Source organism: Neopelma chrysocephalum, unplaced genomic scaffold (assembly GCF_003984885.1).
Source record: "Neopelma chrysocephalum unplaced genomic scaffold, ASM398488v2 Primary Assembly neopelma1_96821, whole genome shotgun sequence".
Lineage (NCBI taxonomy): Eukaryota > Metazoa > Chordata > Aves > Passeriformes > Pipridae > Neopelma > Neopelma chrysocephalum.
Genome location: NW_020925465.1, coordinates 87,576 through 109,960, shown reverse-complemented (window position 1 = coordinate 109,960; position 22,385 = coordinate 87,576). Strand labels below are relative to the sequence as shown.

Genomic DNA, 22,385 nt, shown 5'->3' with positions numbered 1-22,385 from the left:
GCTTGGGGCATCAACCACCTCTCTAGGAAGCCTGTTCCAGAGTTTGACCACCTCTTGGTAAAGAAATGGTAAAGAAGAGCATCAGTCCTAGAGCCAGGTATTTACCTCTTGGGTTCATCTATTTTTTCCAGAGCTTCTCTTCATTACTAGGAGGATTGAAGAAGATACTGCCTGTGCTTCTGAATTTTTAAACATTCTTCCCAGGGCTCTGAAATCTCTTTTGATCGACCTTAAACTTTTTGTTGCAACATATTTGATACTCACGTGAAAGTGCAGGAGTGGATAAGAGTCCAAAGCTGTACTAAGCTATTCAGTTATCCGGTGACATCTCATCTAGATTCACCCCCATGGGCCCCAGGCAGCAAACTTCCCTGTAAAGACTTCCCTGTTCTCATGAACAGAGAACAAAATAGCAAACACCGTACCAGTGGGGAAACCTATTTTGTAAGCACATGTCAGAATCAAATATGTTCCTCCCATCTCCACCCAAAAAATACACAAACAAAAATTCACTGAGAGACCAAGCAGAGTGAAAAGATGATTCAAGAGGGTGACAGGTAAACATAAGTACTGAGTTCTATACAAGCAAAAATTGAGTTAAATGATTTAAGTGGGGAAAGATGGAGATATGGGCTATAATATGAGACTTGAAGAAGGTAGATGGGGAATGTTAGTCATCATGAATTCAAAAGCAACTGAATACATGCACTGGTGATCTCTGGCCTTAGTTGTCATGAACTACTTCATTCCAAAGAAACTGTCACCGGTAGTGCCTGAACTATGGAGTATCCAGAATGGGAGGAGGAGGAGTCCCTACAACTATCCTCTCACTTATGCTTTTTCCTGGACACCTGCTGTTGTCAAGTAGGATGTTAGGCAAGGAATATCTTTGTTCTGACTCAGTACAGTTCCAGTGCACTAAATCAGTCTGTCTATATGTAATTATTGTAGAGTTGTTTGGGTTGGAAGGAACCTTTAAAGGCCATCTAGTTCCAACCCCCCTGCAATGAGCAAGGACATCTTCAACTGGATCAAGTTGCTCAGAGCCCCATCCAACCTCGCCTTGAACACTTCCAGGCATCAACCACCTGTCTGGGGAACCTGTGCCAGTGTTGCACCGCCCTTATTGGAAAAATGTCATCCTTATATGCAGTGTAACTCTCTTCTCTTTTAGTTTAAAGCCATTACCCTCTGTCCTATGGCAACAGGCCCTGCTAAAATGTTTCTCCACATCTTTCTTATAAGTCCCTTTAGGTACTGGACACCTGCTATAAGCCTTCTCTTCTCCAGGCTGACCTACCCCCCCCTCTCTTAGCTTCTAATTTTCAGTCAGTCTTGGTGCTGGATTCTTTCTAGTAGCTGCCTTTTTTCATCCTTTTATATCAATCTGAGATGATGACAAAGTATGTCAGTCCCCTTTGTTGTTTGCCAGGTGAAGCTGTCTTCTGTCATCTTTTTTCGCACTTGTCTTCCCAAGTTCATTCTTGCAGTTAGAAAAGAGGAGAGAACAATATTAAGCAGCCACCTTTTAATTAACAGAAAGAAGGGATGTATGCCTCTAGACTTGCTTCTAGAGGTTTCTTTTGATAGGGGCTACCTTAGTCTTTCTGTTGGTTTTCTGAGGGAATTGGCAGAAAAATAACACTGCCATTCTGAATTTGCAAGTTCCACTTGTGCTGGAAGAGATATATCTGCTTTTCAGCAGTTCCAGAGCAAAGATGTTGTTCTTTTTTGTAAAATATACTTCCGGCCCTGGCTACATAGCAGATGAGTCTGTTGTCATCAGAGGATAGTTTCATCTCCAGTAATCTACCATTTCTCAGTCAGTTGTCTTACTGCTTTTTAATAAGGCTTTGGCTAAAAAATATGGGTATTTTAGCCTGAGCATATTTGTTAGTGTACTCAGGCACTGTATTGGCTGATACTGTGTGAAAAGGCTCATCAGTTTGGAGAACATTTGCCTGGCTATTTATTCTGAGGAGGAAGCTTTACATAGTAAAGAAAAGCCTAATGTTCTTCACTTTATCTCTTGGATGTCTGGGTTGGTGCTGGACAGGTGCCACAGTGTGTTAGTCTTCTTGAAGATACATAATTAGAAAAAAATCAGAGAAATGAAGGGGAAAATTAACATGCTTTTGTTCAGTGTTTTTGGGGTGTTTGTGATTGCTTTTTTTGTTTGTTTTTAAGTAGTTGTTACAAGGCGAAGTTTGTCATTACAGGAAGGTAGAAGATTTTTTAGTCAATAATGGGACTTTGTATATGTTGCCTAGTTGACTGGTAGGATATTTTGTTTATTTTATTTTTTTTAGCTGTTTATAGTTCTAAGAATAGTCTTCCTATTTTACAGAAGTTGTGACTCTTTGCAGAAAGTGAAACTAGAGACTTAGGAGGATGGCAGGATCAACTGGTAAACAAACTGACAGAAATAGGATTAGGACTGTTGTTTCCTGAATCTGTTCTTGAGCAGTATACCATCTCTTAACAAAATGGGTACTGCATACTACTATATATGGCAGCTGAGTTTTTACTGTAGCATTCAGAGTCAATTAAACAGGTCTGCACAGAGAAGATAAGGATTGCCACAGCCAGTTGTATTCCTTGAGCAACTTTGGTTCTGTCAGGTCTTTACTCTCAGGGAAGGAATTTCTGTACACCAGTTAGCTGTGTGAAGCAAAAGCCATCATTCTAAACAGAGAAATGGACTTGAGAGAATAAAAAAATCAGCTCTAATGCACTTTGCATGTGGAGTAGACAATGAAGCAGGCTGTCCTGTCTGGTAGCGTGTACGAATGAAAGCTTGCACAGTTTTACACAAGCCCTACAAACTGTTTCCTATAAATGAGCTCTGGGATTATGATAACTTTCTTTTGCCATGCTTGTTGAAGAAATCAGTGTTTGATCTGACAGTTTGCTTTAGTGGGTATCTCAGGACAAGACACAGAGCCACTAGCCATTTAGAATGGAGTTCAGTGAACACAACCCATGTTCTACCTAAATTTAACTAGATGTGTTCTACATACTACAGCACAGGGCAAAAAACAGTTTGTATCAAGCTCACTGAGAAGATGCTATTATAGCATGTGTGGAAATGAGCCAATTGAGAACACAAGATCCAGAATAACTTTGCTGTCCAAACGCAGTGTGGGAACAGGCTATAACTCGATGTGCCTGAAGCTCAGTCCTAGCAATAGGTGGTTAGACAGCATGATGAGCCACCAAATGAAGTCATAGTCCATTTGACAGCATCTTCCCTTGTTCCTGCAACCCTTGCATCTCCTTGTGTGTTAAATCTTGCAATTTTCTGACGTTGTAGGAGGACTGCACTGCATTATGAGGTAAAGGTTAGTACAGCCAAAAAACTGCTGACAAAGGTGTCTTCTGATCCTCAGTGCTGGCCTATGGATGTGAGGAATAAGGGCAGCCACCAACAGTATGGAGTTGTTAGATTGACTCCACTGTCTTATTGCATCAGAGGTTCATTTGTAATTGTATGTTTTCCGAAGTCAGAGTCTCAAAAGCACAGGAAACTATGAGAACAAGTATCTTCGCTATGATGTGCAGGGTAATGAAGTGGGAGGGCAAAGAGGATGGGGCAGAAGGGGCAACCTAAATACACTCCTGTACTTTACAGAGCTTACCACTCCAACTCTGAGCACTAGCTGAATCTGAACAGGGGGTGTAGGGATCCTTTAGTCTAACTACAAAAAAAAATTTCAAAAATATACCCAGTATGACTTAATTTTAACATTTCGGTTAGGTACAGAAGAAATTACAGAAACGGAATCGTGGAATCACTAACGTTGGAGCAGATACTGATCTCTTCTCTTTGATGACCTGTGATAGGAGCCGTCAGAATGGCATGAAGTGGTGTCAGAGGAGGTTTAGTTTGGGTACTAGGAAAAGGTTCTTCACCCAGACGGTAGGTGGGCACTGAACAGGCTCCCCAGGGAAGTGGTCACAGCACCAAGCCTGACAGAGTTCAAGAGGTATTCTGACAGTGCTCTCAGGTGCATGGTGTGATTCCTGGAGATGTCCTGTGCAGGGGTAAGAGCTGGACTTTGATGGTCCCTTCTAACTCAGGATATTCTATGATTCTATGCTTGTGTGATTCTAATGATGTTGACCTGAGCTCATTTATAGTGTAGGAATCTGAAAAGACTTACTGAAATAGCATTTTTTCTGTCTCTAAATGGTTTACTCAGTCAGCATCTACAGCTTCTTCAAAACTGAAGTTCAGTGCCTAGAAAACCTCAGAGCTATTATTGGAGTTAAGAGGCTTAAAGATCTCTGAGGATCTTCTCTTCTTAGTCTTCTGCCAGTCTTTAGTGTGTAAGGGTTTATAGTCCTGTCAGCAAATATTTATTCAGCTCTGTTGCAGCCCTATATAAAGAGTACTAGTCAAGAGAAAGGATGCATGAAGGTAGACACTCTGCATCCAGCTTCTTTCAGGATGAGCTGCCATACATCCCAGCACAGCCTTCTCAAACAAATTGTTGTCCTGATAATGCCAAGTATTTTCTGGAGCTAAAAGTTTCTTTGGCTGGTTATTTAAACAAATTACTCAGTCTTGTGTGTGGACACAGGGGACATCCTTACCAATTCCTCTGTATCTCGGATGTCATTTTCTGCCAAGGTGGTGTGAGCTGATTTCTTTTTCTACATCACTTGATATTCTTTGGTCTCTTGACTGTGTATCAAGGCCCTTGCAAGGCTTTGATAGGTTTCTGTTTGTTTTTTAACCGAGCTCCTGTGGTACAAGGGGCATAATAAAATTCCCCATATCAGTGTACCTACAGATGTAGGTTCTCTGTGTCATGAATCATTGAAGGCATCTTCGATCCTTCTAGACTGCATGGCCAGACATGTTTTGTCATCTCTTACATCAACCTGACTAGCAAGATGCCTAAGACCTTGGTGAATGTACCATCCTTTATATGATTTGTGTATATTTTTTCCTATAGTAGATAACTGTTCTTTAGTAAGTAGATATCTATAGGACACTGCCTCTCCTCTCCCCCCACAGAGATATTAAGAGGGAATGTCTCCTTGTTTTAGTGAGCTTACTTGGAAAGACTGGAATCTTAAAGCTTGTTTGACTCATTCATGGCTTTGTTTGCCTTTTTGTGTCTTATTCTTGCAGAAAATACAGTTATTTTGGTTTTCACCAACAAAGAATAATTCAGACATGCCACCAAAAATGTGTGAGAGTTCTCTAACCTGGTTCATATTTTTTTATATCTATGAAAACTATTTTCTTTGCGATGATTTTAGATAGCACACATGCTAGTGTTTGTGGAAGTTGACCAAGACCTACTCCCAAGAACCATTTCATACCTTGCTTTGGCAACAGCCTAGACAACGTAATGCAGAGCAAGTGTATGGAAATCCACTTCTGTAGTGCATATGCTGATTCTCAACTCAGGTCATCACGTGGCAGTTTCAGCTGAGTGTAATGAGGTGTACATGGGACAAAACACATGGTTCTAGACACGGAAAAGACCATTTTAAAATTTTTGTCCATGTGTTGTAACTCAGTGTTTGTGTCTTGTTAGCGTTATCTTGCTAATGAGTGACTTGTGTTATTCTTCTTATGTAAGATAATACCTGAAGTCTTGTTCAATATGCTTCCATTGTATGTTGGTAGGGCAGAACTGCAAAGAATTACTTGGGCAAGGTTTACAAAATTCTGATGGGTATGAACATCAGTAGTGTGGAGGTAAATGCTACTCCTGTGTAGGGGCAAGTAATTCAGCTGCTCCATGTTTTTTCATTGATCTGCTTCTGACAGTTACTTTGATGAGAGTTGTTTCCTCTGAGGAAGGAACATTAAAGTGGAGCTACATAAACCTCAATAACTTTCTTTATTGCTGGAGTTGTTCTCGCTTAGGGACCAATGTAGAAACTCTAAGAGCTTTTGTTATCTCAATTTTATATAAATTCCTGTTAAGTGATGGTTGGATCCATATAGGTTGAAACTGCATAGCTTGAGGAAACGGAATTTTATTGTGAGTTTGTTGCTACAGTTCTCAAACGGCGGTTTCAAGATTGTGACTTCAAACTATGTGAGATGCTTATTCTTGAACATAGCAAAGGCTAGAGACATAGGGACTGGCAAAACATCTGTCTGGTTCTGGAGGAGGCTGTGAGCATGGCTTAAAAGGACCTAATCAGTTTTATTGTGAAATTTATTATGATACAGACGTTTCTTCCTTGATTTCAGAACTTTTGTACTGAAAAATAATTCCCTGAGTATGACAGCAATAGTCTGCCTGACAGCACTGCCTGGCAAGTGTCCTCTTGTTTCTGAAGTATAGAATCAAATCCCATCTCCCTTTTGTTTATGATATGCTTACCTGTGTGAAAGCTAGTAGGGGAGTAATGTGGTCCTCCTGGGAGAAAAGAGAGATTGTACTTATTTGGAAGCAAGTTCCAGTTGTATTGTATAGATTAGATACTTGCCCTGTACTGATGTAGTCATATGTGTGTGGTACCCTACAAAACAGAGGAGGAAGCATTACAAGAAATACTACCCTGTAGTAACTGCCTCAAGCTTAGTTCCCTGTGGATGTCCATTTCAAAATCTGTGTAAAATGCATGTTATAAAAGTGTAACTGGCAAAATTTTTTAGACTTAGAGATACAACTGATTATTGGCTCTATTTTTTGTTTTACAAGGTGGAGAAAATACACAGGGGTGATCAGATGGATGAACATCTTTATCCTGCAAAGAAAATACCACCAGTAGCAAAAAGCGATACCGATCAAGAAAAGGCATCTCAGAATGTTACTTCTTCAAAAGCAGATTCTTTGTTAAAACCGAATATGGAGACCACGTCTGCATCACTGAGCAGCGACTTCAAGCAGAAAGTTGTTAGCATCTTGCTGAAATATTCCAATGGTCTTTGGGCTCATGCTCTTCCCAAAGTGTACCAAGACACTTACCAAGTAAAATTTCCAGAAGATGTTCTCAATAATCTAGAGTTGCTCTCAGATGTGTGTACGGTGGATTATGTATCTGAAGTCCCCAGAAGGGCTATCCTCTATGCTAAACCCCAAAGATGCATTGATGAAAATCTGAATGTCACTGAGAAAGTCCAGAGTCATGATGGTGTGAAGGCCACAGCTGAACAGCAGGATGAAGAATCCAAGGACCACTATCCAGAGAACATAACTGTTCCTTCTCTAATCATTCCATCGGAAGGATCTGTGTCCATCGTGGTGTTAGAACTGAAAAACACTAATGAGGTCCTAATTAGGCAAGTTTGTATTTTGGAATCTATCTTTGTTGCTTTATTTATAAATCCACATAGTAATATTGTGCAGGTGTGCCAGAAAGGAATTGATGAAGAGGAGGGAGGTTTCAGGGCTTTATTATTTACTTAATTTGCTAATGAAACTTAAGAATCCTTTTGTTTGCTTAAATGGAAATTTTCCGAAACTTTTTCTGCCCTGAACTGATTGCTTCTATCACTAGCTTATATGAAATCAAGGCAGATTTGACTTGCCATTGCAAGACTTTTTAAAATAACCCTACAACACATAATAATATTCAGATATTACTGTTGTTCTTACTAAAATACTTTTTACTTCTGTAAATGACTTACTGCTAACTAGATGTGACTTGAGTATGCTCAGATTCCACTTTGATTTTCACTTCTGGAAACAGATGAGCTTTCATTCAACAATAGTCTACAAGTGTTTCTTGATTTGGTTGCTGATCAGTCCAGCCTTAGAGGACAGTGCAAGAAGTGGATTGTAATGTCTGTCTTAGGTATATGCTATTGTACTGTTCCAGGATATACCATAATAAGCTTTGTATACTTCATTGTTGGAATAAAGTACTAGAAATCCTAGCAGTTCTTTAAAACTTAAAAAAAGAAGTCAAACCCTAAACATTTTCATAGAGGATATTTCACTTTTAAAATTGTTTTAAATTGACCCTAGTCTTAAAAAGTTTATAGGTCACTTCAAGAGGATGAATTGAGCGACTGTGTGGTAATATACTATAGTGACAGGTCTGTTTTTTCCCACTAATTTCTGCAGTTTCTGCTTTGGTTGGATAGTTTCAGTCATTCTCAGATGAGGATTGAATTAAGTATGTGTGCAGTTTCCTTACAGATCCTATTACCCCATTCCTCATTGCTGTTTGGCAGTATTCAACACATTGGGCTTATAGCTGAAATCTAGATATCCTTTTTCTCTTTAGCTCTCAGTAATGTATTGTCTTGAACTTCAGGTGTCACTCCACTGTTTTAGTTCCTTGAAGTCATGGAATCTCAAGGCTGATAGTCTGTAGCAAAGATCCCCTTACTTGGGGGTTACCAGAGGAATTTCCATTTGAGAATGTACCCATCTTTGTTTTATCAGCTGTTACCATTCCTATATTGTGCTTTTTCTCAGATAAGCTTCTATGTGCATTGCTTATACATTTATTTCGTATACTGGTCTCACCACAAAGCATAATTTAAGGCAAGCTTCTTCATCTGTCAAAAAGATTTGTCCTATATCCAGCTGAACAAGTCAATCATTTTAGCAAAGAAGACACAGTTGGAATTTGTGAGTGACCCTCAGCTTAAAAAAAGAAATCACAGAAGAAAGAAAGAGAGGCTTTATGTTTTAGGTTGTTCCTGAGAGATCTCTTTGAAATTAGTCCAAAACATGAAATATGATGAAGATCAATAGTGGCAGGAAAGACAGCCCATTTGAGACATAAATATTCTGTACACAGAGATACAGAAACAGACACAGTGCATATGTTTTGCATTGGGAAGAGCAGGAACAAATTACATCTCTCACTTCCAGCTTGCTACGCAGGTGGAACTTAACTCCGCAAAACTTCTTCCTTCTCCCTGTACACCTGTTAATTCTGGCAGCATTGATAACTTGCTGGACATGGGAGTAACAGTTCTTAGCCTTCTAATCTGTTATTTCAAGCATGTTTCCGCTAATTATTTGGGAGGAATACTCTATGATACTCATGAGCTGAGGGTGTTTATATTAAAATTTCTCTACAAAGCAGCACTTCCCAAATTGTGGACCACGTTTCTTGGACAATATTAAGGTTTCTGAATTTGTCAGCTCTGTGCAGGTACATGACGAAAATTAGCGGTCTCTTGGCCCTAGGTACAGAAGTTACTACTTAGGGCAAGGGCAAGGTCTTTTATCTTGATATGATGCAACTAGCCCTGAAGGGAATAGTTTTTTTGCCATGACAAGAAAATGTTCATATGGATGTATATATAGTAAGGAAACAGTGCATGGGCTCACCTGTCCTTACATGTCCTACCAGTCCCTTTCTGCTCATCTACACAAGGACTGTTCAAGGGGCTGTTGGTTGATGTTGGTTTTTGTAGGACCAATAAAATCAAGATTCCTCTTTCAGTCTTGGGGAGGGAGCAATATCTCTTTAGTATGTGGCTAAGTATTGTTTGGCTGAAACCTTTCAAATGCAGGAGTAATGAAGGCAAAGCTGGAAGGTTTGGTGCTATTTCTGTTTTGAGACATGGAACAATTCAGTGAGAATTTGATGTAGTCAGTATAAAAGTGAGGTGATAAAAACACTCCTAGGTATTTCCTGTACATCCACAGCAGTGTGATTGAAGGCAGAGATGATACACTAGGTGATGCATTTGAATTCTCACAAGAAATAATTAACGATCATGGTTTATTCTCAGCTATTTTAAGTTTCTGTGCTACAGCTTGAATACTTTTTTCCCCTCATCTTTTTGCCTAGATGGAATTGTGTTGTATGTTTCACTGTGGAAGAATGCCCCTCTGTTCCTTTCACAGTGGAGCAGCAAACATTACTGGACATGTGAATTGGTTCCAGCTGAGAAAAAGAATGTTGCTGAATGCACACTTGTAGTGCCTGGCTACCTGCACGTAGATTAGCCTCTAATACACTTTTTTGAGGTGGCTTTACAGGATTCTTTTCTAAAAAAAATCTGAAAAATAATTTTTCAATTGGCTTCGAGCAACCAAAAACTTATTCAGTATGATGCTCACCAATTACTAGAAAATAGTGAATGAGGCAGGAAATTTTGAGAGATTCTTCTACTTTCTGTTGAGCTACTCCAACTGTCTATTAGGTATCCTTATGAAATAAACGTTAAAGAAACTTTTAAGTAGCACATACATGACTGTCACCCCATTTTATCTCTCTTTTGAAAGAGATAAACATTGTTTTGTAGAAATGAAAAAAAGCTGTCATCCTGAAAAGCATGAGACTGTCTTTGGGAAAATGAGGGTTCCCCTGGAATGTGATCAGATTTAATTTAATCTTAATTTAATAAAGTTACCATAGTATGTCATAGTACAATATCTGCACTAATTTTGGGTATACAGCAGGCCTTCAGAATAAACTTAGATGTTTATAGGATGATGATCTAAACTACGTTGTAGAATTGTGCAGTATCAGTGACTATATGAACATTCTGAAACAGTAGCTACTAAATAAAAATTTTTACATTTCCTTCTGTCTACTCTAATCTGACGTGTTTCTGAAGCCTTCAGAACTTCCTATTTGGAGTTTTCAGAAAGTTTATATACTTCATTATGTACAAACTGCTTCAGTAGGAACCATTAGGTCAGCAACCTAATGCTGTTTAATGTGGAGGGGGAGAGTAAACAGCACATGGTTTAACAGCTGATTTTAAAAAATATTTTAAATGTGTTGTTGTGGATGAACCTTAGTGAAAACCAGATTAAGGTAGTGTTTGTTAATGACAAAGTAACTTTCTTTTTCTGTTGCCCTGTTAATGGGAAAAGAGTTTGAATACTAGTGTACTTAGAAAATGTATGCATCCATAATTTACTCCTATATTGATATATGCACGTAAATGTTCTTATGTTTTTAATCAGCTTTTTTGAAGTTGCATCCTAACTCTTGTGTTGGTTTTTGTTTTGTTTTTTTGTATAAAATCCTGTAGGTTTGTGGGCAAAGATTATTCTTCTGCCCAGGAACAAATGGAAGATGAGATGAAAGCATACTATAGTCAGAATAGTACAGTGTCACCCGCTCAGTCTCTGAGCGTTGGGCAACTTGTTGCAGTACATGCTGGAGAAGACGCCTGGGTGCGTGCTCGGGTAATTTCTCTAGAAGACAACAGAATAAAGGCAAGTAATTACCTCTTTTGGCACTTGGAGAAAGAATTGAAACAATCTTGCATTTTAGATACCTGGTTAATTCCTAAATATGCTGCACTAGCATTCTCTCTTTTCTTGCCCTGAACTGCTTCTGTTTTCAGTTATGTGAGAAATTAAGACATTTCTGAAGCTATATGATGGCCAAAATTAAATGGTCTATCAGGTTTTTTTCCATAAATAATTTGAGTTGGGGGCTTTTTTGAGTTTTATGTGGGACTGAGGCCTATAGCACTTTGGTACTGAAAATTTACCTCTGTTAGGAGGGACACTGTATTACCACTATTTGAAGTGGGACAGAGGAAGGGAAAGGGAAGGACAGAATTCAGTTGCTGCTAGAGCTTTTTGAAGTCTTGTACTGAAGTATCTCTAACGTGCGCTAAATAGCAAAAAAATGAGAAGGTTATATTTTCCCCTTCCAGGCAGATCTGGTATTCTGGGAGTTATATGTAGTATGCATTTTAGTTAAACCCCATTGAGATAATTTGACTCCTCTGTTAAACTTTCCCTGGGCCAAGCAGACTCTTCTTGTTATCTGCAATAAAACTAGAACATATATTAGAAGTTTAAAAGAAGTTTAAGACTTCTCAATTATTTCTTGTCTCGTCAAACACTGATTATACCCTTTTAATTTTTTTTTTGTTTCTTCCCCCAGTTAGGTGACTTTTTATCTAGGTCTTCTTAACATACTTACAAAGTTGAACCATTTCAGAAATACTTAAATAGCACATATATTAGAACTGAGGATTTTCTGAGAGTTAGTATGATACCCTTCAGTTGGAGCTTGTTGGAGAATGTCAGAACTTGGTTTTGAAAGATTGTTGGTTTTAGAGAAGTGGCAAGGACATAGGTGCCATGCTTGCCTCTAATTTCTTCCTAACTAGAGCTACCAGCCGAAAGAAGGCTATTGCTTTATTGAAGCATTTCTGATTATCCTCTGACACAGTGTTCAGACCTCCTTTCAGTATTTGATAAGCAGACGTTTTGCATGATAGAGTTTAGAAAAAAAGTTGTAGAAAGTCCTGTAAAGCCTTCTTTCTCTTACTTTAGCTCCAGTTATTTGCTACCAATCAGCAGTTTCCATAATGGTTTCCTGCACTGACTGTGTTATTTGTATCAAAGTTAAGACAAGCATTAATCAAAATTATTCTTTTAATGCTGTAAAAACAGTAGGCAAAACTTATAATGGCACCTGAGTGGTATATGACTTTTCAACACTTTCAAAACTTTATAAATAAAAATTGCCACTTTATTCCTTTCTTCACATGGTTTGAGGTAATACATGCTGAACCCTCCAGCAGTGTTCCTATTAAGAGTTGAGATTCTGTAGAACAGTTGAAGAGGATGGTTTTGCAGAGATCTTGAGAATGAGGCTTTCCCTGAAAACTCTGAACATTCAAGCAGTGAGATAAATATGAAATTAATGGTCTAATATTCTACTAAATGAGCAAACTGTAATTTTCCTGTGGCTGCACAGAGAATGTGGTAACTGAGTGCATTTCCCCTAGATTTAAGAAAACATATTTACAGTGATATTGATGATCTTATGCCTTTACACCCTTTTCCATTTTCAGGTACGCTATGTTGATCATGGCTTCACTGAGTTTGTTGAAAGCAACAGTGTGTACAAACTACAGAAACAGTTCAGTTCACTTCCTTTTCAAGCTGTAAAGTGTAAACTGGCAGGTAAGAGAAAGCCAGTGCTGACTGTACACGATTTATGGATTGAAGCATCTGTGAGTCTGGGAGTTTTGATCCTTGTTTGAAATAACTCTGTGTATGATAGATTTTGTCCAGCACAGCTAATCTAAACAGACATGGGTAGACATGGAAAGAAGGAAAAGGGAGGAAGAAAGGATGTGAAGAAGAAGAGTTTTATAAAGAACCCTTGATATTAGAAGACAATTATATCCAGTATCTATGTCGTCAACCTTAGTTGTTTCTGCACTTGGATGTTTTTGTCCCTTTTACATATGTAAGCCTAAAGAAATAAGAGGAAACATTTACTGTTGTGTGAAACAATGTAATAACACATCTTTTCCAAAATGAGGCACATCTCTTGTGGCCAGGTCAGGCAGTATTTCTAAATATGGACCTATTTAGTTATTTTAAAGTGATCCTTCCCTTTTCAATACTTGCATACCTACAGACTTTTAGACTCTGCTGGAATTTATTTACCTTTCTAAAACTGGTAGGCCTTTCTAAGTTTTTTAAAATATTATATTTTTAATGTGTAAAATTGCTGCGAATGAGCTTGGCTTTTTTGTTTGGTTGGTTTTTTAATACTTCGATACATTCCTTTGTTCTCTACACATTTGCCTCAACTCTTTCTGAAGAGGATCTTTTCTATTCTACCCCACCCCCGAAGATGGCTGTCTATGTTAAAAAGGCAGAAATTAAGTAGAATTCAAGTAGGGGTGCAGTACAACTTTTCTTTGCTTCATCCTGATTCTTGGAAATATTCCTGTTGTGAACACAGACCTAGTTATTGTTTTTCCCTTTGAGTACATCGATTCATAAAAATATGGTGTGTCTTACAGGACTGGAAGCCTTTTGTGATGATCCTGTCCTAATAAAGACTGTGGAATCACAGACATGCTTCAAGATATTTGCTGTGGAAATACTGGAAAAAAGTGATATTCCTCTTCTTGTTCTCTATGACACGTCTGGAGAAGACGATATCAACATCAATGCTACTTGTCTGAAGGCATTGTATGACAAGTCCCTTGAACTGCACCTGCAGGTACCATTGTCCTGTTTCCTTCTCAATTCATTAAAATTCATTGACTGCTGAGGTCTTAGGTGGACAAAAAACAGTACTAAGAAATTTGCTAAGTGGTTGTTTTTCCCCTTTCATGCCAAAATCTTACTGTTGCAGGTAGATGCACTGTATACAAATGTCAGAGTAACCAGTGTTTTCTCTGATGGAAGCCTGTATTGCCAAGTGCCATCCAAAGGCTTGTCTAGACTCTCTGAAATCTTGCAGAAACTAGAAGACTACTTTGTTTACAAGGTAGGTTCTGTGCTGAGGGAAGTGGTGAAGTCATGTAGCCTTCCTTCAGAGTGTACCAATCATTTTCCCTGTACATAAGCTCAAGTTTCTGTGGTAGCCATAGACTATTCAAAAAGGCTATAAATTCTCTTCCTCATTTGGGGGTTTTTGGGGTGCATCTTTCAGCATGAACAATGTCTTCTGATGCTTTCTTGTTCAGAAGCAGTCTCTAATGCTTCAGTAACTACTTCTAAACTTTCCTTGAATAGTTAGAACAGCAACAGTATGGCTCTTAATGGGGAGCTTCCAATAGAAACTGTGTCAGATTGCTGTAAAGCCTGGAGAGATACTGCAGTATTTTTTTTTTGCTGGAAATTTTACTTATGTGATGGAGTTGAGATGCGTGAACAGCCTGGCCCAGAGCACACTGTGCAAAGTCGCAGTAAAAGCAGCAAAACCAAGATGTGTTCCTTTAAACCTGTCTTTAACCTGGAAATTCAATGGCTTTGCTCTGATGTGCTGCGTCCCCTTGTACCCTTAGCTTTTGAATGTTGTGGCTAATATCAACTAGAAGTGATGTACAGGAGGCATTTTCTGAAGTCTTAAGTTGCTTTAAAAAGGGCATGTGGCAGAGAAGTCTGACATTTACAGACACATGCAGCAATCCTCACTAGACTCAAGAGACTTTATGCCAAAGAGATCTTAGGAGAATCTAATTTGTTGATAATTCAGCTGAATCAAATAATGTAATGCAGATCCTTGAAGATCCTGTTAGAACTGCTGCTTGTGACGCTACTCTGTTGAAAGTGTTTTTAGGTGTATAAGTTAAGCTTTAGACCTCTTGTGGAATCACCTGGAAATATTTTATATTAAACATGTCTCAGTTATCGAGACTCAGTTTCAAGCGAGCTAAACACTGAAAGTGTATAGAACCCTGAAAGGCTTAGCAACACAAAGGAAGGAGCCAGACAGGTATTTCAAAAGTTTGTATTTTTGGGAGAGAGTACATGTTATGTTCTTGTTGCTATCGAAGAGAGACATTGATCTTCAGGTTCTTTAGTTAACAGGGAGGGTAAAAGAAGCAATCTTGACTTTGCAGCTAATCTTGAGAGTTGTTTTTTCTTTTATTTTGCCTAGGCATTTAAACGAACTAAGGTGTTGATGGTTCTTCAAATTTAGTTTCCTCTTGCCTTTTATAGTGTGCCCATTGTCTTGTTACGTTATTTAGGATTATCGTGGTGAATGTTACCCCCATGAGACTTTCATTTGAATCAGTAGTAAATTCGGTTTGCTAAATATCTCAAGAAATTATATGATTTAGAATATAAGCTAGGAGTTTCTTCAGTTTTCTGTCACAGCTCTAAACTGCTCTTGCTTCTCAGAACAGTAATGATTAGTGATTTCATATACTGTGTTTCCAAGTGTTGCTTTTTCCCCCTGACACTTTGTATTCTCTCAGTTCTCCTGTAAGATACAGAGCTTGGAATTAAAGTTTTGCCAATTGGGGAAGCTTAAAACAACGTGATGAGAATATGTTTCTGAGTCTGGAAAGAGACTTTATATTTGAAACAGTGCTTTGCTTCTCAGAAATATTTATGTCATGTGTGGCTTTTGAAAGGGTTAGTCGAGAGCCAGATAGTAATAACTCCACGCTTTTTAATTTCTGGTTTTGTATTTGTAGCAGACTTCCGAGTTCAATGTGTTGCTGCCTTTCTGTGGCAAAATCTGCTTGTTTCCTTCCAAAGGAAAATGGGCACGTGTAGAGGTAAGAAGTATTCAAAAAAACAGCTACAGTTTTCCCACATAGAAATATCTTTTTCTTTTTGTTCAACTTGGTCTGAATCTTTAGTTTCCATGAAACATTTTATAGCGTGTGTCAGTGAGGCTTTTAACCTCAAAATTATGTTCTTACTTTCTTCTTTCAGATAAAAATTATTCACACTAGACGGGCACTGGATGTGCAGTTCATGGATACTGGAACTGTTGCAACTGTGAAAGTATCAGAGCTCAGAGAAATCCCACCACAATTCCTGAGAGAAGTAATTGCAATACCTCCTCAGGTATAAAAACATGTTAAAGCCTAACCTATATTAGTTCTCTTGCCAGTGTTTGTAGTGCTGCTATTTCAGGTTTTATGTAAGGAAATTTTGTTTTGTTTCATAGCATTCAACATTGCAGTGTATTTTGTTGTGCATCTTTGCCTGAAATAAGTCACAGTGTAGTCCTGTGTATGGACAGTATGTTGTGTATGTTTGATGGTACTGGTTTTCCATGGGTACCCTGTCCCGTTCTGTTTGTCATACATTGTTGAATCTGTCAGCATTGTCCTGTGAACTGGAACTTGTGGACTAGTTTTCATATTTTTAAATTATACCTTGTGTACTTAATTCTGTTCGTAGGCTTTAAAATGCTGCCTGGCAGATCTGCCTCCTAACACTGGCATGTGGACTCCAGATGCTGTACTGTGGCTGAGAGACACTGTAATGAATTGCCCTGAATTTAGCATGAAGGTAAATAGTCAAAATGCCTATGGGACTTGAAATCCACAGGCGTGGGAAGAGAGCATTGGAAGAATAACTTAAAAAATTTAGCAACTCATCAAATTGATTTTTGTTATAGAAATGTAAAAGTTTATAACCGGCTATTGGACATAAATTCTATACAAAGTCCTTTTCTTAGGACATTTAACATAAAACTTACTTGCTTAAGCGTGTTAGAATCTTCTCTTTTCCCCACAAGAGTTTAGCAACTTTCACAGCAGCTTTTCACATTTTGCTAAGTCCAAATATGCAGCTAGAGTTATTTTACCAACTGATAAGAAAGAAACACAGTTGTTCACGTTTCAGCACATAAAAATATGCAACTTTTGAGTTAATCTTGAATTACTTTTATGCCTCTTGTGAGCATAGCTTTTTCTCCTTCTTGTCTTTGAAAGCAGCTTTATTTTTTGTTTGCTTTTTCTAATCAAGTTTGATTCATAATGGGCTTTGTATACTTGGAATTTTTCTTATCTTTGAGGTAAAATTATTTCCATTTGCAATGTATCCTAACCAGTTCAATTAACTGAAAATACACTTCTAAAGGAAATCTATTACTTACTACAGACTAAACAAAACTAATTTCCTCAAAAATTTGATTCCATATACTGTCAGAGCATTTCGAAGAAGTTCTTTGTAGCTTTCCTTAACGTTTTTGCTTGCTTTAGTCTAGACCTCTAGTCTGAGAGTTACGCCTGTTACATCTGGCTTTTCTAAACATCCTCTTCCAAGAGAGTTTGTGTTTGGTGCTAGTTTTTGCTGGATTAAATGGGAGACAGCAGATGTGTGCTTTAATTGTGGAAAGTTTTTATTCCTGGCTAGGAACATAAACAGAATAATCTCTAAAGAAATGTTATATAGTTTCTCAAATTAAAATTTCAGTGCTTTACTATTAATAATGCTAGCATATCTGATGTTAAATATGAAATATTTTTATGTTGGTGCTTGAAAATTATGCATTACACAAACCTGGAAGCTTTGTTCATCTTTATTTTTTTCCCATCCTTAATTTAGTAGGCTTCCCTTCCTGTAATGGCAGGAAGATATTTTGATGGATTATGTGTTAATATTTAACAATTGTTTAGATCTGTATGGACACTGGCTACTGTTCCACTGAAAACTAGAATTGTATAACGCAGTATAGGGATTGAACTTGTTGGTTCAAGCTCAGTTCAAGCTCTGTACTTGCTTTACATGAGTGGAATAGCTGCAAGTGCTCTTTTTATCTGCTGTGAGTGGTCTACTATCCACTTCAGTAACATTTTTGAGAGAATCTTGAAAGTATTTCTGTGCATAAGTGCAATGAACTGTTGCCACTTTAGTCTTCAGTACAAAATCAGATGTGCATTTAATAGTTACTAACTGGATAATAAACTGTATTTTGTGTTCCAAGGTGATTAAACAGGATGGTTCAAAGGGAATTGCACACGTTTACTTATTTGCTCCAGAGAATTTCCCAGACGTGGATCGAAGCATCAATAGACAGATCAAAAATGCAGACTTGTGGAAGCATCAGAAAGATGTTTTCTTGAGCGTTACACCCAGTGGGACTAGCTCCACAAAAGTTATAAGTGACGGTGTTTCAGCTCTGCAGTTAACTGGTGGGAAGCTGGAGAAGAGTTTCCCTGATTCAGCCAAGGAACCCAGCAGTGCAGTGTCAACTATCGATATGCCTCCTCCTCTACCCTTGCCAAAGCCTGGCGAGCTCATGGATATCTATGTCTCAGTGGCCTGCCATCCAGGTCACTTCATTGTCCAGCCTTGGAATGAGCTAAACAATCTGTATGCCCTAATGGAAGAAATGATCTTGTACTACAGCAGGGCAGAAGAGAAACCTGTGAATATTGAAAAAAACAAGCTGTATGCAGCTAAAATTGGAGATGAGTAAGTAGATACTTAAATTACTTAAAATCTTTGAAAGCAAGCTTAACTCTGCTAAGCTAGGCAAGCCTAGCTTTGCTTAGTCCGCATTGTTAACCAGGTGGCAGATGTCCAATGATATCTGAGAGATTAAGGGAGTAAATGAGGTTGCAGTCCCTTCAGGCTTCCACACTGTAGTTGGAATAGTTGACTTTTATTCAGCTAAATCCAGATCTGGGAAGCTTCAGACAGTGTTAAGATCTTTTGGTTGTGTATTATTTTTCCGGTGTCTTGACAGTGTGCGAATATGAATTCAAATTGTCTATGCTTGTTCTCCCCCTTTTTAGGTGGTACAGGGTCATAGTAAAAGGAATTCTTAGGAATGGTTTTCTGTCAGTGTATGAGCTGGACTATGGCAAACATGAGTTTGTCAGCATTCGGAAAGTACAGCCGCTCACGGATGCGTTTAGAAGACTGCCTTTCCAAGCTATAACAGCTCAGCTTGCAGGTAGGTAACAAGCTTTTAGAATTGTTTTTGCTAAGGTCTGCATCAGCGGGGATACCAAATGAACAGAAATGTAAAGTGGACAAAATCAGAGGTTAGTGGTGTAATTGGTTTTTATTCTGAAGTGTACCTGCTTGCAGAAACATGCTTAACACATACATGTTTGTGTCATCGAAGTAGCTCTGCTTTTCTTCTTGGCATAGGTAGTGATAATTCTGTTTTGTTATTTGTTTGTTTAATTTAATGAAGCACTTTTAGTTATCATGTGTTGAAAATGAAGGTTGCTTAAACTTTCCCAGCAACTGCTTTTTATTGCCATGAAATTTGTCATTTAATGTGTGTGATATCTAATATGCAAAGGACATGGAAATCAGAACTAAATGGTTTTTTGGATCCTTTAACCTAAGCAATTGTGATGTGTGAAAGTTATAATGTATGTATCTGTTGATAAGAATTTAATGTTCTGATTATCCTAGTTTACATAAAGTTAGGAACCTGGATGCTGAATTTCTAGAGAAATTTTACATATATATCTGGCCCAATTGTAATTTGCAATTTTGCAGTGCATATTTGGAATCCAAAATTGCCTGAAATATACTGGTTTTCTCAGACAAATAAAAAACTCCACAAGAGGAGTGAGGGCTTTTAATAAGCTTAAGTAAAATAAATTTCCTTGAGAATATGAGGCACAGAGAATGTGCCTACATCTGAGACAATTAAAAAAATAAAACTTGATCTCTTCTTGCTGTCTTTTCCAAATTTTTCTTTCATTTCTGTGTCACTTTCAGATGTATGCATCTCGTCTTAGTCAGCTCCTGCTTTCTGCCACTGTTTGGTCAGCACTAGTCTAGATTTCAGTCACAGAATGTGCTTGTTGGAAGTGACAGGCCACAGGGTTGGTGCTCTGATCCTGGTTTTCCTTCTGTGGATCTGCTTTCCCGTATGGCCTCAGTGTGACCTTGGGGGTTGCTTTAAACTAGTGATGATGGATGTGTTACCGACAGGCTGGGTCCTGGGAGTGCAGTGCTGTAATGAAGCTGATTTCTAGCTGTGTCTGTCTTCTGGGGTAGTACAGGATCCAGCTGAGCAAGCCTGCAAGTCATCCACTTTTCCTGCTTCACAGAGTCCCCCAGGTAGCTAGTTAAGTTTGCCTCTGAGATGCTTCATATTGTCAAAGCAGGCCAACTGAGCCTGGAAGACCGGTAACTATTGTCTTGCTATTCTTTCACTTCTTTCTCTCTGTTTTCATGTCTCCTACCTCTTAGTCTCTGGTTTGTTCCCGTGTAAAATCCCATTTGCTTCCACAGCAGCCTTTTCTAACATTAGTTACCCTTTCTTAAGTGTTGATTAACTGTGGCTTCTAATTCCTTCTGTAATCTGCAGGCAGCTGTGTTACTGTGTTGTCCTATCAGTGGCAAGCTGCTGCTAATAGTAGAAGCACAGTATTGTCACTTTGCTGTTCTACTTCTTTTACCCACAAGCTGGTTTTTGTGTATTCCTGCATGATATTTGAGCCCCTGTGTCTAAATGCTGTACACCAGCAGTGGTCTGGGGAGACTGAATCCCAAGTCTGCATGAGCCACTTCTTTCTGGGTGGTTTACAGCCATATTTAAAAACCTGTGTATGTTCTAGCAGACTTGACTTTGTGGGATTTTGAGACTTTGAGGGATTTTGAGACTTTGCTTTGCTCTGACTTTGACTTTGCTCTGAAAAAAATAAGAGCAGTTATGAGGCATTTACGCAGAATTTTAATTTGTTTCTGGCCTCTGCAGAAAGTTTGGGACTTGAAGGCTTGGTTGATGTTTTAGTAGCTGATGCTGCTTTGAAATGAAGAAAACTTAATCTAAAGAAAGGCCAACTGGACAGATAATTTCAGCATCCTCAGGCTGAAGACAAAGAAATTTTGTTTTGAAAGGAACTTGCAAAAAGGTTCCTGATATGCCCTGATCATGCAAGGCAGCTGATATACTTTGAATTTCTCAGTGAGTCAGTGCATTTGCCTTTCACTCTCCATATCTTTAGACTTCAAGAAAAAATAGATGTCCTAGTCTGTGTAATAATTAAGCTCGTTTGTGTGGGAGATGAGTGAGCTTGTTTTTCTTTTCTAGATTTAAGTTGCATTCATTAGCTTTTTAACATCTGTTTTCTCAAGTATTTAAACATACCCCACTTCTTTATAAACTTAATAATTCAGATTGATCTAGTCTATAAATGACCTTCTGTTTTGCTTTACATTTGTCCTAGGAGTGAAAAACCAGCAGTGGTCAGAAGAGGCATCAATAGTGTTTCGGAATCTTGTAGAGAAGAAACCCTTTGTGGCACAGATACAGGCAGTTAATGAAAGCACTAACTCTTGGGATCGAAAAATAGTGACTTTTCTCGTGGACACATCTCTTCCACATATTGATACATGGATTCATGATTTTGTGTCACAAAGTCTTGTGGAATTTTCAAAGAGTGATTAATCACCACTTCTGAAACGTAGCAGCTTAGTGATGAAATAAGTAACAAGCTTTGAAGAGAAATATAACTACTACATGGCCTTGAAGACATAATGGGGATAAAACTGAAATATCTGTGTTTGTTTAACAAGTTTGGTTTCTGTTTACTTCAGTTGATTTTTTGAAAATTTTCATGTTGTTTACCATTGTAATGCTAGAATATTTAGATTAAAATATTTAAAAAGTTATTTATCAATAAAACAATGTTGAATTTTGTTCTTGTGATCATTTCCTAATTTTGGAGGGGTTTTTATCTCATAGTATTATTCAGAGCCACTTACTGGGTAGTCCTCCCTTTAACAAACATTTTTATTATTTGTGAAACATGGATGCAGTCCTCAATATTTCTGAATTTGTTGTCAGAGACATGCATTGTTGGTGAGCTTTTCCCCCTTCCTTAACTTCATAGGCATTGAATAGTGCCTTTTTTGGGATACTGCATTTGTGGGGCTCAGTGTTCACAGAAAGGTTTGCACTTTGTTTGCTCACTAGTCTGTTTACTGTTCTTTAGCAATGATACCATTTGTCTGAATTCTCCTCTCCCCTTCTCACCCCACCCCCCTGACCAGCTGCTAAATGTGAAGCATTCCTTTCCCGCTTTTTTTGATGGCTCGTTTTCATGTTTGCCTCTGAGAAACTTTAAAGGACTGCTCCCAGGAGACAAGGAGCAAGCAGAGTCCTATAAGCATGTGGACGGGTGCTTAAAGTCCTCTGAACATGGTATTTTTGGACTACTTTAGAACCTACTTCATTTTTGGCCTTAGAAATATTTAGAGGAGGTGTAGACATGGTTATATTTCGTAGTCTGCTGCCCAGATTTGAGTTTGCTTGCCTTAGTTCCTTCAGAT

General features: G+C 38.3%; 1 protein-coding gene across 3 annotated transcripts in view; it reads left to right on the top strand.

The window, feature by feature from the left end:
• Positions 1–21,753, top strand: part of TDRD7 (tudor domain containing 7) — a 43,359-nt gene extending 21,606 nt beyond the window's left edge. For 2 of the 3 annotated variants that reach the window (XM_027670250.1, XM_027670252.1), the window contains 11 exons: positions 6,675–7,255; positions 10,928–11,114; positions 12,716–12,827; positions 13,682–13,884; positions 14,020–14,154; positions 15,815–15,898; positions 16,059–16,193; positions 16,533–16,643; positions 18,064–18,554; positions 18,878–19,038; positions 21,281–21,753. In XM_027670250.1, coding sequence (XP_027526051.1) covers positions 6,675–7,255; positions 10,928–11,114; positions 12,716–12,827; positions 13,682–13,884; positions 14,020–14,154; positions 15,815–15,898; positions 16,059–16,193; positions 16,533–16,643; positions 18,064–18,554; positions 18,878–19,038; positions 21,281–21,501 — 2,421 coding nt within the window. In that variant the 3' untranslated portion in view covers positions 21,502–21,753. The remainder of the gene's footprint in view (positions 1–6,674; positions 7,256–10,927; positions 11,115–12,715; positions 12,828–13,681; positions 13,885–14,019; positions 14,155–15,814; positions 15,899–16,058; positions 16,194–16,532; positions 16,644–18,063; positions 18,555–18,877; positions 19,039–21,280) is intronic. The other variant, XM_027670251.1, reaches the window with a different exon arrangement.
• The last annotated feature ends 632 nt before the right edge of the window (positions 21,754–22,385 follow it).